The sequence below is a fragment of the Carassius carassius genome, chromosome 41, assembly GCF_963082965.1.
Source record: "Carassius carassius chromosome 41, fCarCar2.1, whole genome shotgun sequence".
Lineage (NCBI taxonomy): Eukaryota > Metazoa > Chordata > Actinopteri > Cypriniformes > Cyprinidae > Carassius > Carassius carassius.
Genome location: NC_081795.1, coordinates 15,939,393 through 15,955,740, shown reverse-complemented (window position 1 = coordinate 15,955,740; position 16,348 = coordinate 15,939,393). Strand labels below are relative to the sequence as shown.

Here is a 16,348-nt window from a genome sequence, read left to right as displayed (position 1 = left end):
TAAAACAATTAAAAGAAACATAGGCCTTGGTCTACAACAAATAATGGCATCTAAATAGTAAACTACAAGATGCATTTTCCACTGAACATCTAAATAAATCTCAACACAACACCAAACACAAATCAAAGTTGAATTATCCTTCCTTAAAACACACACACAACAACATGTTTCTCTTCTCACCACACACACTGCATTTCTCAGTGTTAATGTGTATTATTAAAACACAGCATGCAGTACAATCAGCATTTTGCATGGAGGCAGATTTTATCTTAAATATTCATATGGCTGCCACCGACGCCACTGTAAACCGGTATGAGCCATTAAATGCACATCATTTGCTCGTCAGTGAGACGTGCCAAGGCATGCTGCAGGAGGAGGAGCTGGTGCAGTGGACCAAAATGGATACAAGCACACAGGGGCAAATCTGAGCATGATCCAAATAGTATCATCCATTAAAACAAACACTCAAACCCAAAATAAAATACTGCACTAAAATATCAACCAAAGATGCAGCAGTAAACATACTGGGAAAAAAACATACTGCATTTTATGCAAAGCCAAGTTTGTGATAAATTAATTAACGTTTCTGGCAGTAATCCAAATTTAATAAAGGTTGTTTCTCATCAGTGGTATACCAGAGCTGAAATATTCACAACCACAGGATCTCATTTGAAAAAGCAACAGGATAACAATTAAAAGTGCTCTGAGATGCAGTAATAATTTCCAGATTTGTTTTAATAAATGATATAAAACGGGCCTGTTAAAAATCTGCCCAACAAATGTGCTTGCAATAATGAAATGCTTTAGAAACAGGTTCGTTTAGGTCTTAGCAAAAATATTTAGACTAATAAAAGTAATAAACATTCTAGATATATTGTAATGATGTATGTGTTATTGTACAACCTCAGCATTTTCTTTTAACAATTACAAAAATATTTTGTGTAAAGAAGCATTTAGCAACTAATCATTTTTATAATTTTCTGTAACATCTTACAGTCTAATTCTGTATTTAATGATGACTGTAGTTTTAGTAAATAGGGTTTTCCTGAACAAAGCTTTTTTTTAGTCTACACTAAATGTGCCTTAAAAACTAACGAGCAACCTGGCCTGCATTTTTGACTGTACAGGCAAGTGCAAATGACAAAAATAAATGTGTTTAGGTTGGCAGTCATTCAGACAATCGTTGTGTAATGGTTTAGGGTTGGTGTGTGTATATTGTGGTTTGTAAAGCCTCCAGCAATAATAAAAAGACTCCTGCCCACAACGAATGCTTTATTATTTCCTGGGATTACAGGTAATCCATGTATTGTTAAGTGGGAGTCAAATTATAAAGTTCAAGTGTGGCTGCTTTTCTTATAATCTTATAATGACAATATTCCAAGCTTTTTTACAATTGTAATGTCAAAGTCTGCTTTATTGTCTATTCTTCCACATGTTACGTACAGAACATACAAGAGGTACAGAATGGACAATAAATCAGACTTTTTCATCCATTTTGCTACATGAACAACTGGATAAAAAGTTTAGATTTAGATCGAGATTAATAAGGCTGAGGAATAAAAATGCATTAGGTGGACGCTGGAAATGTCTTGCTACCTCTTTAAAGAAATTAACTTTCGGTTTTGAAAGCAAGACTGCGTTTCTTAGTACGTTTGTCGTTTAAAAAAATAAAGACAATTCTATAACATAATATACATTACCAGTCTTATGTCATCTATTAAATCTAGTGGCTCGGTTTACCTTTTTGTGTCGGTCTTTAAAAGGCAACGCCGGCCATTGCATCTCCTGCAAGAAGTCCTGCCACTCTTTCTGGTCCTGATCCGATGAGACGAAGACGATTTCTAATTTGTCCTTGTGCTCCGACGATTTTTTAAACTTGCTGTAAAACTCGCACAGACTCGCGTTGAACTGCTTGCAGGGACCGTTTAAACTGCATCCGAAGTAGAGCCCGAGCAGAGACAGCTTGCTGCCCAGCGCGTGGACATCCACCTCGGCTTTCTCCCCGTTGACGAGCCGCTCTCCGAGCAGATTCACCAGAAACTCCGACATCGCTGCTGAGCTCTCGAAACGGACTGGGTTTGGTTTTGTCGGTTTATTCGGGCGATTTTAAGGTAAAGCCAAAGTGCTCGATGGATACCCAGGCCCTGGTGCCCAGTTTGGCAGTCCCGGAGTCGCCGCGCGGGCTCGTCGTGTGTCTCCTCCGTCAGCGGTGTTGAGGAATGCGCTCCAGACGGTTATAGAGCGGCCCTCAGCGACAGCGCCGACTCCCGCTGCGAGACTTCCACGACATCTAGTGACCTGATTGTGCAATTGCACCTCGGGATACTCGGTCCAGGGTGTCAAGCAAATCAAAATCACACCGTTTCTATCTCTAACGGAAGTCTTGTTCTATCTTGTTTTCTCGTGATCTAGACATAGCGAGCGTTGTTTTATTTTTACAATGATTGTTTGTTTTGTTTGATCCACTGTTGCTATAGTAACGCACGCGACTACGCGCATCTGATCGAGAGATAAACCGCGCGCTCTTACAGTATGTTGTGGATATTTCAGCAAATTTAGCTTCGCTTAGTAATTACGTCTACAATACACAAATAAAGGCTAATCAATCACTGTTGTTGTTTTTTTCCAGAGACAGTACGCTAAACATTTTGTTTGTGTAATTAACATGTTTGAATGGTCAAAGCCACCCCGCAAATAGTTTTTAACCATGTAGGATATGCTGTGACTGATAACATGTTCGTTACAAGCTTGGGAAGCTGTTTGAAAAGTATGTGTGTCTGTGTGGTTTCCTGTAGAGCATCACTGAATTAAATTTGCCTAAATACTTTACATACTGTATAAATCACAATATACATTTAATGATTAACAAGATAAAAATAAGAAACGTAACTTAGATAACTTTTGTTAAATCGTGATCACGAGAAAACAAGAAAAAAAAATTCCATGGCCTCTTTGGACTTCCATAATCTCTGCATAAAAAGATCAATTTTTTCTCTCTCTTTTGTATAGGTGAATATATAGAAACATTCTCAGAGTGTCAGTGCATGTCATGTTTTTTAGGTATTCACTAATTTCATTTCTCTGAGTTTTACCTCATTAATCCCGTCTACGTTTCAATTACCACTAAAAGCAAAAGAAAAACAACAGAAGGATGAAAACTGCACTACTTTAAGCAGAATAATGGTGTACATGACACTGAACCCAGATTCTGTACAATAAACACCCATTTACTTAGCAAAAAACTGTACTGTTTGATAATAAGATGAAGTTGAAGCTGAAGTTAGGAATAACAACAAAAGCGTACAACAGCTTATTAATCATATTTATTGGACAGGACAAAAAGTTACACATGCATAATCCTTGAAAAATTAAAATAACACTTGCAGATAGATTTTTCAAAACATATTTTTTTATTCTGAATATTAACAAACAATTAAAATGGCAACAGCCATAATTCCATATCAGTTTTCATTATGCATGTTTACTGAATTTGAATTGAGTTAATCATTCAAAATGAATATTGTGTCATCATTTAATCACTCTCCTCTTGTTCCAAACCTGTATGAGTTTCATTCTTCTGCTGAATACAAAAGTATTTTTTCATACTATGGAAGTCAATGGCTACCGTCAACCGTTTATCAACATTCTTCAAAATGTATTCATTTTTGTTCCAACAGCTCAAAGAAATTCATAAATGATGAAGATTTTAATTTTTGGGGTGAACGATCCCTTAAAATTGTAGTCAGTCACTTTTTTGAAAATCACTAGATAGTAAACTTGAAATGTCTAGTATACAGAGTTTAATTTGCACAAATGCTTTCCAGACTTGTACAGTCACCACAGAATAACTCCAGGCCACAATTTGCTTTGCTGAACATTGCAGAGCAGAAGCACAGATTACAAATGACAAAATGAATAGCAGAAAAATCATTCAAAGAAAATGTTTGATATGCTGTTGTCATCCAGCAGTATGTGACAGGACATTAATCCTCTGTGAACAACATTCGAACCAGGTCTGCCTTAAAACACTCCTCTTCAACCAGCTTCTGGGGCTTAAAACAGACAAAACATATTATATGCATTTACATTTATATCTAGATTACACTGTGGATTCATGTTTGTAGAACATTTGCGAGACACATACAAATTTAAAGTCTTAAATCCACTCATCAAAGAACATTTACTGATCTTTACCGTCCCGTAGCGCAGTAGTGTGGGTACTCCAGTCAGCTTCAGATTCTTCTTGAAATCATTATTTGGGTCCTTCCAGCTGGCAAGAACAACAGTGAAATTAGAGGTCAACACTTCTAAAAAATTATATATATATATAATTGCTGAAAATGTACTCACCCTCAGGACATCCAAGATGCAGATGAGTTTGTTTATTCATTGGAACAGATTTGGAGAAATTTAGCATCACTTGATCACCAATGAATCCTCTGCAGTGAATGGGTGCCGTCAGAATGAGAGTCCAAACATTACAATAATCCACACAATGTCAGTCCAACAATTAAAGTCTTACAAAGTGAAAAGCTGTGTGTGAAATCCACCGACATATCGGTTTATAACTGTTTTCGCTTGTAAACGGTACTTGATCTGTGCATACTTCTCTCCTGATTCAAAGGAGATGATTTTTTTCACTGGAGAGGACTCTTACTTTAGTCGAAAGCAATGTTGTGAAGTTAAAAATGTCTTGATGATGATTTTGTTTCTTACAAACACACAGCTCTTCAGTTCACAAGACCTGAATTGATGAACTGGAGTAGTGTCGATTACTTGACGATCACTGTGATGTTTTTATCAGCAGTTTGGACTCTCACTCTGACGGCACCCATTGACTGCACAGGATTCATTGGTGAGCAAGTGATGTAATGGTAAATTTTTTCAATCCTGTTCTGATGAAGAAACAAACTCAAATACATCTTGGATGGCATGACGGTTAGTACATTTTCAACTAATTTTAATTTTTTAATGAACTATAAAATGTAATATAGGTCAAAACAAAACTTAAGCACTATCTTGTATACTGTATGCACTGCAGCAACATACATTAAATATGTCTGTTTATATAGCCAATCTAATTATAAGAATGTTTTGTGCACCTACTAAGGTCTATCTCCTACTTGGCAGTAAATGAAGACAGATCCCTCCGGCAGATAAGACAGCTCTCCTCTAACCACTGGCTCTGCTGCATGAGCGAAAAATACATAAATAAAAAAATAATCAATGTGTCTTTTGTGAAACAGCAGCTGCTGTATAATGCTACTTTACCTTCCACACAGTCCGGGCACCAGCTCTTGCCCTGGTCATCTTTATCTCCAGAGAAGTAAGCGAATATATCTTTTCCTTTTCTTTCAGACACAGCTTTACAAAATTCATCGTAGCCATGAACAGCAACGTTCTCGTATTTAGTCATGACTTATTTACTATTAAGTGTTTACTGGGAATCAGTTGTTCAATGACAAAGTCCAACTCTAAATCAGCTGACTGTAAACCTTACGATAACAGCGGTGTGTGAAGGGTGAAGAAATGCGCTTGTACTTCTGCTAAAATAAGAGTGGACTATTTTAAAATAAAAGTCTGGATTTTTTTTAAACAGTAGTTGCAACACAACTGGCCATTTCTAACACATATATTATAACTGAAATATTATTTATTATATATTTTTACATATATAATATATTTCATATACAATAAATTAGAATGTCATGGAAAAGTTAAATTATTTCAGTAATTCAAAAATTGTGTAACTCGTGTATTAAATAAATTCAGTTCACACAGACTGGATTATTTTAAGTCTTTGGTTCTTTTAATTGTGATGATTTTGGCTCACATTTAACAAAAAACCCACCAATTCACCATCTCAACAAATTAGAATATGGTGACATGCCAATCAGCTAATCAACTCAAAACAAAGGTTTCCTGAGCCTTCAAAATGGTCTCTCAGTTGGTTCACTAGGCTACACAATCATGGGGAACACTGCTGATCTGACAGTTGTCCAGAAGACAATCATTGACATCCTTCACAAGGAGAGTAAGCCACAAACATTCATTGCCAAAGAAGCTGGCTGTTCACAGAGTGCTGTATCCAAGCATGTTAACAGAAAGTTGAGTGGAAGGAAAAAGTGTGGAAGAAATAATATGCACAACCAACCGAAAGAACTGCAGCCTTATGAGGATTGTCAAGCAAAATCGATTCAAGAATTTGAGTGAACTTCACAAGGAATGGACTGAGGCTGGGGTCAAGGCATCAAGAGCCACCAGACACAGACGTGTCACAGAATTTGCTGAACCACAGACAACGTCAGAGGCATCTTACCTGGGCTAAGGAGAAGAAGAACTGGACTGTTGCCTAGTGATCCAAAGTCCTCTTTTCAGATGAGAGCAAGTTTTGTATTTCATTTGGAAACCCATGTCCTAGAGTCTGGAGGAAGTTAATCATGTTAAGTTTCCACAGTCTGTGATGATTTAGGGTGCATTGTCATCTGCTGGTGTTGGTCCATTGTGTTTTTTGAAAACCAAAGTCACTGCACCCATTTACCAAAATTTTTTGGAGCACTCCATGCTTCCTTCTGTTGACCAGCTTTTTGAAGATGCTGATTTCATTTTCCAGCAGGATTTGGCACCTGCCCACACTGCCAAAAGTTGGTTAAATGACCATGATGTTGGTGTGCTTGACTGGCCAGCAAACTCACCAGACCTGAACCCCAGAGAGAATCTATGGGCTATTGTCAAGAGGAAAATGAGAAACAAGAGACCAAAAAATACAGATGAGCTGAAGGCCACTGTCAAAGAAACCTGGGCTTCCAGACCACCTCAGCAGTGCCACAAACTGATCGCCTCCATGCCATGCCGAATTGAGGCAGTAATTACAGCAAAAGGAGCCCCTACCAAGTATTGAGTACATGTACAGTAAATGAACATACTTTCCAGAAGGCCAAAAAGTCACTAAAAAGGTTGTTTTTTTAATTATTTTTTTTATTGGTCTTATGATGTATTCTAATTTGCTTCTGCCTGCACCTGGTCATCTATTGTGTTTTATGTTTCGAATGATTTGTTTGAATGATCTGTATATGACCAAACTGAAATAAATGAAATGAAATGAAATGAATTTGTTGAGAGAGGGAATTGGTGGGTTTTTATGAAATGTGAGCCAAAATCATCACAATTAAAAGAACCAAGGACTTAAACTACTTCAGTCTGTGTACACTGAATTTATTTAATACACCAGTCTCATAATTTGAGTTGAATTACTGAAATAAATGAACTTTTCTACAACATTCTAATTTATTGAGATGTGCCTGTAATTATCATAGAGAGTTCTAGAGATAGAGGTTCAAAGAAAGATGGAAGAGATGTGTTTTTAGCCGATTTTTGAAGATGGCTAAGGGCTCATCTGCTCGGATTGAGTTGGACAGGTCATTCCACCAGGAGGGAACATTTAATTTAAAAGTCTGTGAAAGTGACTTTGTGCTTTTTTGGACAATAAAGTGACGTTCACTTGCAGAACGCAAGCCTCTAGAGGGTACATAAGTCTGAAGTAATGAATTTAGGTAAAGGGGTGCAGAGCAAGTGGTGGTTTTGTAGGCAAACATCAATGCCTTGAATTTTATGCGAGCAGCTCTTGGTAGCCAGTGCAAATTGATTAACAGAGGTATGTCATGCATTATTTTAAACTCATTAAAATCATTAAAAATGAATCCTGCCACTGCATTCTAGTTTAATTGTAAAGGTTTGATAGAACTGGCTGGATGACCTGCCAAGAGACCATTGCAATAGTCCAGCCTGGACAGAACAAGAGCTTGAACAAGGAGTTGTGTAGCATGTTCCGAAAGAAAGGGCCTGATCTTCTTGATGTTGAATGACGTTGATGTGCCTAACTGGATTCGAGCCATTCATGCCAGACTGGGGAGAGAGGTGTTGTAATAATATCAAATATGTGAAAAATAATGTGTTTTTCGAACAACCTAGTTCTAGTACACCCCCAAATACGTTGTGAAAGAGCATAATAGGACCCCTTTTAAAAGGGTGGGTCATAATAACTAAATGTGATTCACAGGACCTGTTAATACCCAGCGAAGGTAAAGGAATATATTTCCAATCATTAGAGATAAGTAGACCAATACCTCCACCTCTTCCAGTTCAACTGGGGGAGTGGAAAAATGAGAAGTTATTGAAAAGTGCTGCAGGAGTAGCAGTTTCCTCTGGTTCGATCCACGGCTCTGTCAGGGCCGTGAGGTTTAGTCTTGAATGAATATTAATAGATGTAATGAAATCTGCTTTGTTCACTGCAGACTGACAATTCCAGAAACCAATAGAAAAAAATAGTAGTATATATACATATATAATTGTATTTTATTGTATATTTTATATTATATAAAGGCCTATATGTATTTCTATATATGCATATATATTTCTAACAGTCTTTTAATCTTAAATCTAAACGTTCACATTATATCTACTTAATGCTAAATGTTTACTAAACCAAAAATGTATTCAGAATTTGACAACTGCACGATATGTAAACAATTATTTAGTTTTTCAAGCCAATTTTAATAGGTCTAATGTACATGGGTTTATGAATTTACATTATAAACAAGAAAAATCAAGTAGATTATGGAGGGCATGTAAACTGCAAGATGATGTGATGCACACCATGACATGTCTCTTAGGGTTGGTGGAACAGTCAAAATCGATTACTATTTCTCTTTGAATATACAACAGATAGGTATGAGGACACACAGAAAAAGAAAATCAGGCTTCTGTACAGAATATTTCAACTCACTGTCATAGGATATCTCATCGTGTAAGAGCTCATTAGTCTAACCACAACCAAAAGTTTTGCTTGAGCTTCAGGTAAAGTCATCTTATGTGATGATGCCAGCTATGAAACAGGTACAATTCTGAATATAATTTTGAAACAGATATTGAAAGAGATGACACTATCAAGAGTTCTGTGGTAACTAAAGTTAAAGGAGTTGCACACGTCAATGCAGCAGATATAGATTTCTGGGGAACAGAGGATGTTTTCCCCAACCTGGTGAGTCAAAACACATGGTAGAATAAAAAGTTTGAGTTAATTGCTAAAAAAATCAGTTCTGTGTCAAACATTAGTAATATTATTTGCTTTATATATTGCTTCAACAATAAGTCTTTAATTTTGTTTCCAGGGTGAGAATTTTCTTACGATAACAAACGTGAAAATTTCTTACGAGACAAAAATATTCCTTTCACCATTTTTTCAAACTTTTAAGATCGGCATCTCACATCTGCACTTTCAACAACATATTTAACACATCTGCTGCATGTCCACTCAAGCACATTTGATTTTTATACAGTGACACATTCTTGAAGAAAAAACAATGATATTGTTTGATGTTGTTCAGTATATTCTATGCCTTTACTCTCTTAAGCTAATTAGTAGTTGGTCACAGTCAGCTTGGTCCTGTCTCTGTCTTGTTCCATTCAGGCCATTAACAGTGTAAAAGCACTGTGGTTATTTGAATGAACTGCTACAGTGCTTTTCCTTCCCCATTATAAGGCAGAATTGATTTAATAGGCTTGCTGGTTTAACGATTTCCATACCATCATTTCTTATATTTTATGAGTCTCAGGGGCCTTTAATACAGAACGAGTTATATATATGTGTGTGTGTGTGTGTGTATATATATACAGTACAGACCAAAAATTCAGACACACCTTCTCATTCAAAGAGGTTTCTTTATTTTCATGACTATGAAAATTGTAGAGTCACACTGAAGGCATCAAGGGCTATTTGACCAAGAAGAAGAGTGATGGGGTGCTGCGCCAAATGACCTGGCCTCCACAGTCACCGGACCTGAACCCAATCGAGATGGTTTAGGGGTGAGCTGGACCGCAGACTGAAGGCAAAAGGGCCAACAAGTGCTAAGCATCTCTCGGGGAACTCCTTCAAGACTGTTGGAAGACCATTTCAGGTGACTACCTCTTGAAGCTCATCAAGAGAATGCCAAGAGTGTGCAAAGCAGTAATCAAAGCAAAAGGTGGCTACTTTGAAGAACCTAGAATATGACATATTTTCAGTTGTTTCACACTTTTTTGTTATGTATATAATTCCATATATAATTCCACATGTGTTAATTCATAGTTTTGATGCCTTCAGTGTGAATCTACAATTTTCATAGTCATGAAAATAAAGAAAACTCTTTGATTGAGAAGGTGTGTCCAAACTTTTGGTCTGTACTGTATATATATATATAGAGAGAGAGAGAGAGAGAAAGAGAGAGTGACGTCATTTCATCACATGTGAAAATGTCTCATATTGCTGCTGATTTATGGTATATAATAAATGAATATTTGATAAGTTTAAAATTTAAAATTTAAAAGTTTAAAACTTTTTTTCTGGGGACCCACATTTTAAAGTTGATAAATCCTTGTGACCCAATAAACATTAGGCCCATATAGTTCATATATCACAAAGAGAATTTATGCATTAACAAAATATGTATGACCATTTTTAAGGTCAGTTAAGCTTCCACTTAACTATTTAAAAGAGATACAGATATTTGACAAAGCACAATTATTTTTTATTTACCTGTTGTTGACAATAAGTAAAATGCAGAGGTGAAATGAGAAAGGAAGAGTTGACAGGGCATCTCATTGTTTTCATATTCTCATCATTACAGTGTACACAATTTATACTTAATGAGACAAAGTGCAAAATAGGGCAGTTAATCATTTATTTTTCTTCCTATCATCAATAAAACCAGACAGAATCAATGCATGCCTTTCATATAACATTAAATGCTTTGCACATCTACCAGAATAATATGAACAAGTTTCTTACTGAAATATTTTTTGAGAACTTTTTTATGCACCCACTGTAATATACACATTTTATAAAGTGCACAGTATGACAGGCTCTCATTTTTTGTACATGAGGAGAGTGCAACACGCATATCAGGTGCAGCATTCAGTCTATTCCTGTATTTTGTCTTTATTTTTGTGAGAACTGAGAACCCAACTTCACATTTGTATGTAGTTGTAAAAGGAATAAGCAACAGTATGCTTGCCTTGCTTAAGACAGGGTATTCAGATGAAATGCTTACCCAAAATGATGATAATATCATTTTTATGGCTGGTTGGCGAGTACAGAGCGCAGCTAAAGAAAAAAAAAAACGGCAGAAAACGACGAGCTCCCTCGTGCGGCTAATTGGTGAACTACACATATAAATTTTTAATCAAGAGTATATAGCACACTGAAAAATAGTGCTCGACTTGGCGACCCATTCAAAATCTCCCGCGACCCACTTGTGGGAATGACTGCTATATTGCACATAAATTGATGATTAAATTGATAATTAAATGCACATTAAACTAAACTAAACTAAACTAATATAGTTAGTACATATGAGATTTTATAATCGATCAAATCAAACTTTGATTAAACAATACACTAACCTATATCACAATTTCTGTTTTAATTTGATTAACTGCGCAGCCCCATGAGATATTGCTTTTATTCAACAACTCAATAAACCAAAACCTAATATTTAATAACCTACATTTTAGATGCAGTATTGCTTTCCTTTGTATATTTTGCTAAGCCAAATCAATATCAACCAAGCAGGTGTGGCATTCCTCAATGAATCTGCCTCTTTGAACAAATCATTTGAGTGGGTGATTCAAAGACTCACACATAACTCAGTACAGTCACTTATCACCACCTGCTGGTCTAAATATGTAAGCTTTTGACCAGGGGTGTCCAAACTCAATCCTTGAAGGCCACTTTCCTGTAGAGTCTAGCTCCAACTTAACTCCCTGGAAGTTTCTGCCTATAGTAAGACCTTGATTAGCTGGTTCAGGTGTGTTTAATGGGTTAAATTCTGCAGGAGCCTGGCCCTCCAGGTACAGGATTGGACACCCCTGCTTTAGACAGAGACACAGAAAACCACCACCTTTAGAAAATGAGCACAAAATAAGTTAATGTTTGTTAAGTTCATATTTAGTTCGTTAAGTTCATATGACTTTCTCGCAATTACAAATGTATATCTCACAGTTCTAAGTTTTGCCATTCTTTTATTTTGAGGAAAAATAAGTTTGAATTGAGAGAAAAAGTTTTTTTTTTTTTATTCCTCAGTACCGAACAACACATGCTCCAAGGCTGGAAACTGTACAATTTAAAACTGCTTAATTTTTTTTTTTCACAAAGTAAGTTGATAATTGATGTATCATGCTATTGTTTCATTCTCCTGAGGAATTAAAACTGGCCTTTGTTTGAAAACAGACAGCTATTCTAGTGGCACTTGTGAAATATATGGCTGGTGTCAAACACGCCAGGAGCAGGAGTAAGAATATTTCTCTCACTCTTAAAGTACAGTTACAATGTTCAATCCAGACAGTGTTATTTCCACCTCAGAGTATAAAATAAATAAAGGAATTGTCAATATCAAGTTTAAAATAGAAGCATTTTTTAGCCCATAGCCACTATTGTGAGACAAGCTGAAAACTTCATCACATTTTCCCATTTCAGCTTCTCCACATAAGAACTTCTCCATGGGTAATGAGTAGAAACCCTGGCTGTTTTTACAGCAAAAATAAATAAATAAATAAATAAAACACACAAATCTTTACACTGTACATTTATTTCCTGTATTACTACTATTTTATCTCAAATGTTTTTTTTTAGTTCATATTAATGCACAGTGCTTTAACTAATGATAACAATCACAACTTTTGATTTTAATAATGCACTAGTTAATGTTGAAATTAACTAAGATTAATAAATACTGTAATTATTTGTGCTTAGCTCATGTTAACTAAAGTTAAGTAATGAACTTTATTGTAAAGTGTTACCAAGATAGCTATGTCCTTTTAGATTTGGTGTCTTTTCAAATCTTTTTTTTAAGGTTCAATATGGTTCAGTTCCTGAGATAAAGAGATCACAATGTGGCTCCATGAGCAAATTGTATTTTCAATGGTTAAAAAACTACATGTGGGTCACTTTGCATAGCCTTTTTTCTTTTTAAGAGGAATGTCTGAATAACAAATAACGTTGAATCTAGAAATGCATCTTGTTTTCCTCTGTTAAAATAGTTGCATAGAATGCACCTGTCTGCATGCCAAAATAATAATTTCCCCCTGTAATCTGGCTCCAAATCTCAGGTGAAAATAATCATTTTGACCCCTTCTACACAACTGTGGATTACTCAGTAAATATTCATTAATGGCTTTGAATATTTAGGCTTTAATCACAATGTATGTTAGTCTTTCTTTGAAAGAAAAATAAAACATGGTTATACAGTTTATTTTAAGGTGTCCTTGTCAGAGTGTAATTATATATTTAAGTACTTAAAATAAAGTGTTACCAAAAACATTAACAAAATCAAATATTTGAGCTGGGGAAGTTTTCAGAATATGGTAAATTTGACACAGAATTTTGTTATGCTCAATATTGCCAATACATTTCTTCTCAGATTAGCTTCCTGTTCCACTAATGCTGCAGAACAGAAGTGAAGAACACTTTACTGAGTGCATGGAGTTCATTTGAACATCATCTTGTTCGGACTCAAATGCTAAAGACATCAGTGCAAGTGATATAATACATGCTTTTAATACATGTAGATATGAGTCTTTTCCAGGCAAGGAAATGTACTATTATTTCTATGATTGTCAACATAGCCTCTGCTCTGACTATAATGGCTGCTGTAAGTATGTAAATATTCAGATGCATACATCATACATCCACCATTTCAGTGTATATAATGAGTTTGTTTTTCCTTTAAGGGTTCTTACTTCTGTGACATTATGCTACTGAACACGATGAAAAAGAGGACTGTTAACACAGATTTGAAGCTTGATAGAATGACAACGTACGAAACAGAATTTACTAGAAATACTTAAAATAAGAATAAATATAACTCAGGTAATACATTATCTATGATATTTTCAAATGACACATGACATTAGATACTGAAAAATGAATTTTTTTTTGCATAATATTGCATATAAATGCAATCTCATATTCAGATTTACAGTACAGACAAAAAGTTTGGAAACGTTACTATTTTTAATGTTTTTGAAAGAAGTTTCTTCTGCTCATCAAGCCTGCATTTATTTGATCAAAAATACAGAAAAAAAATTTAATATTGTGAAATATTATTACAACTTAAAATAATAGTTTTATATTTGAATATAGTTAAAAAACAATATTCCTGTGATGCAAAGCTGAATTTTCAGCATCATTACTCCAGCCTTCAGTGTCACATGTAACATCCAGTCTATCACATGATCATTTAGAAATCATTCTAATATTCTGATTTATTATGAGTGTTGGAAAAAGTTCTGCTGTCTAATATATTTGATCAATAAAAGGTTAAAAAGAACTGCATTTATTCAAAATAAAAAATAAAAATTCTAATAATATATTTTCTTTACTATAACTTTTTATCAATTTAACACATCCTTGCTGAATAAGTATTGTATAAGTATAAGTATTGATTTTATTAAAAAAAAGAAAGAAAAAAAAATACAGACCCCAAATTACTGACCAGTAGTGTATGTTGTTATTACAAAATATTTATATTTTAAAAACATAGTTTTTTTTTTTTTTTACTTTTTATTCATCAAAGTATCCTAAAAAATTATCACATGTTCTGAAAAAATATTAAGCATCAGAACTGTTTCCAACTTTGATAATGAATCATCATATTAGAATGATTTCTAAAGGATCATGTGATAATGATCCTAAAAATTCAGCTTTGCATCACAGAAATAAATGATAATTTAAAGTATAATAAATTTAAAAATATATATTTTAAATTGTAATAATATATCACAATATTACATTTTTTTCTGTATTTTTGATCAAATAAATGCAGGCTTGATGAGCAGAAGAAACTTCTTGCAAAAACATTAAAAATAGTAATGTTTCCAAACTTTTGGTCTGTACTGTATATTTGTGTTGGACTTCCTGATGTTGTGTCTAAAGGACCTGTGGAAACTTAAAGCACATATCAGGTAGAATTTGTAAATGCCTTGCTTTTCATTGCTTCTGTGGAAATATCTCAATGTTTGCTCCATGAGATATGATCCTGCCATGTATTGCAAATGAGTGAACTGCTGGTTCTTAACCAGTTATGACTCAATACATACACAATTGGCTCAAAATTGCATTAACTTCAGAAGGTCAAATATATAATAAAGTCGATCATATTAATTACATTTTATTTTCTCTCTTGAATTTTTTGCTGTTGTTGTTATGAGAAATGTAATTTAAAAATGAATTTTCTGCTGTATGATAATAGGGCTTTCATAAACATAACATACTGTATCAATTATGCTTAAAATGTCTTGCATATAAAGCATTGAAAGTATCAGTTATTTGTAGCGACACAAAATTACCAGAAGATGTCATAGTAACACACAACTCAAAAATTTAATTTAGCTTAAAAATACTAATTTAAAATATTTCCCGGGGGTGTTTAAATCTGCACTACAGTCCATGATAAAACAATAGACATTTCCAGAGAGATACAATATGAGATCCTGATAAAACATGAAGCATTTGTGCAACCCACCACCAATCCATCCATTCACACCCCCCATCCACCAGCTGCCCATCCATGCTGTAGAGTTTTTGAGTATCCTCAGTTAACTCCTGTATTCTTTGAAGATGGCATCATGGCACAGTCTTGTACAAAGCCAATTAGAGCTGTGTCACATAAATGCCCCGAGGTTAGCTGAGCTCTGACACAAGTGCCAGATCTGTCAAGATCCTGTGGGTGGTAATCCATGTTAAAAATAAAGTTTTTTTTTTCTCTCCAGACACTTCTAAACCCCATTGACAAGATTATTATTGAGCCCCCAAGACCACTAAATAACACACTGCTGTAGCAATTAATGTTAGATTGAGTCAGTGTTTAGATTTGCAGATGTAATTGATCCTTAACTGACAATTGGGGAAAAGTGAAACACTGATTAAGATATGGGACAACCATTTTATCTGCCATCTGCCAGTTTATGGAATATTCTTAATTCTAACACATAATTATATATATATATATATATATATATATATATATATATATATATATATATATATATATATATATATATATATATATATATATATATATCGATATTCTGTCAAAATGATGGCATTCAATTATTCCTCACCAACCTTAGAATCAACTTTACTCAGTCCTATACTCCATATATAATAAATATATAGCCTTATATAGATTCTCTGCTGGTAATCACAGCCTTGTTATCATTCACACCAAAAGCACAGCTGCGCGTGATATTGCTTTTACTGAATAAAATACCACGTTAGAATAAATATTGCTAGTTACTTTGTCTATTATTGCTC

General features: G+C 34.7%; 3 protein-coding genes across 3 annotated transcripts in view; all 3 read right to left on the bottom strand.

The window, feature by feature from the left end:
* The window catches only part of LOC132122860 (nucleoredoxin-like), a 91,979-nt gene extending 89,630 nt beyond the window's left edge, over window positions 1–2,349 (bottom strand). Inside the window, exon 1 of the mRNA XM_059533348.1 lies at window positions 1,741–2,349. Within this exon, the coding sequence (XP_059389331.1) occupies window positions 1,741–2,049 (309 nt within the window). The 5' untranslated portion in view covers window positions 2,050–2,349. The remainder of the gene's footprint in view (window positions 1–1,740) is intronic.
* LOC132122873 (glyoxalase domain-containing protein 4-like) overlaps window positions 1–16,348 on the bottom strand; it is a 176,993-nt gene that overhangs the window by 95,442 nt on the left and 65,203 nt on the right. The gene's annotated exons all lie outside the window — the stretch shown is intronic.
* On the bottom strand, window positions 3,697–5,531 carry LOC132123284 (thioredoxin domain-containing protein 17). Its single transcript, XM_059533842.1, has 4 exons — window positions 5,272–5,531; window positions 5,107–5,188; window positions 4,195–4,270; window positions 3,697–4,052 (listed from the first exon to the last, which is right to left on the bottom strand). The coding sequence occupies exons 1-4, from the start codon at window positions 5,414–5,416 to the stop codon at window positions 3,984–3,986; spliced, it is 372 nt and encodes a 123-aa protein (XP_059389825.1). The 5' UTR covers window positions 5,417–5,531; the 3' UTR covers window positions 3,697–3,983.

Coding starts and splice junctions, on each gene's coding strand:
- LOC132123284 (XM_059533842.1), bottom strand. CDS start 5,416: ATGACTAAATACGAGAACGTTGCTGTTCATGGCTACGATGAATTTTGT. Junction 5,189..5,271: donor GTGCCCGGACTGTGTGGAAG/GTAAAGTAGCAT, acceptor TCGCTCATGCAG/CAGAGCCAGTGGTTAGAGGA. Junction 4,053..4,194: donor CACTACTGCGCTACGGGACG/GTAAAGATCAGT, acceptor GTCTGTTTTAAG/CCCCAGAAGCTGGTTGAAGA.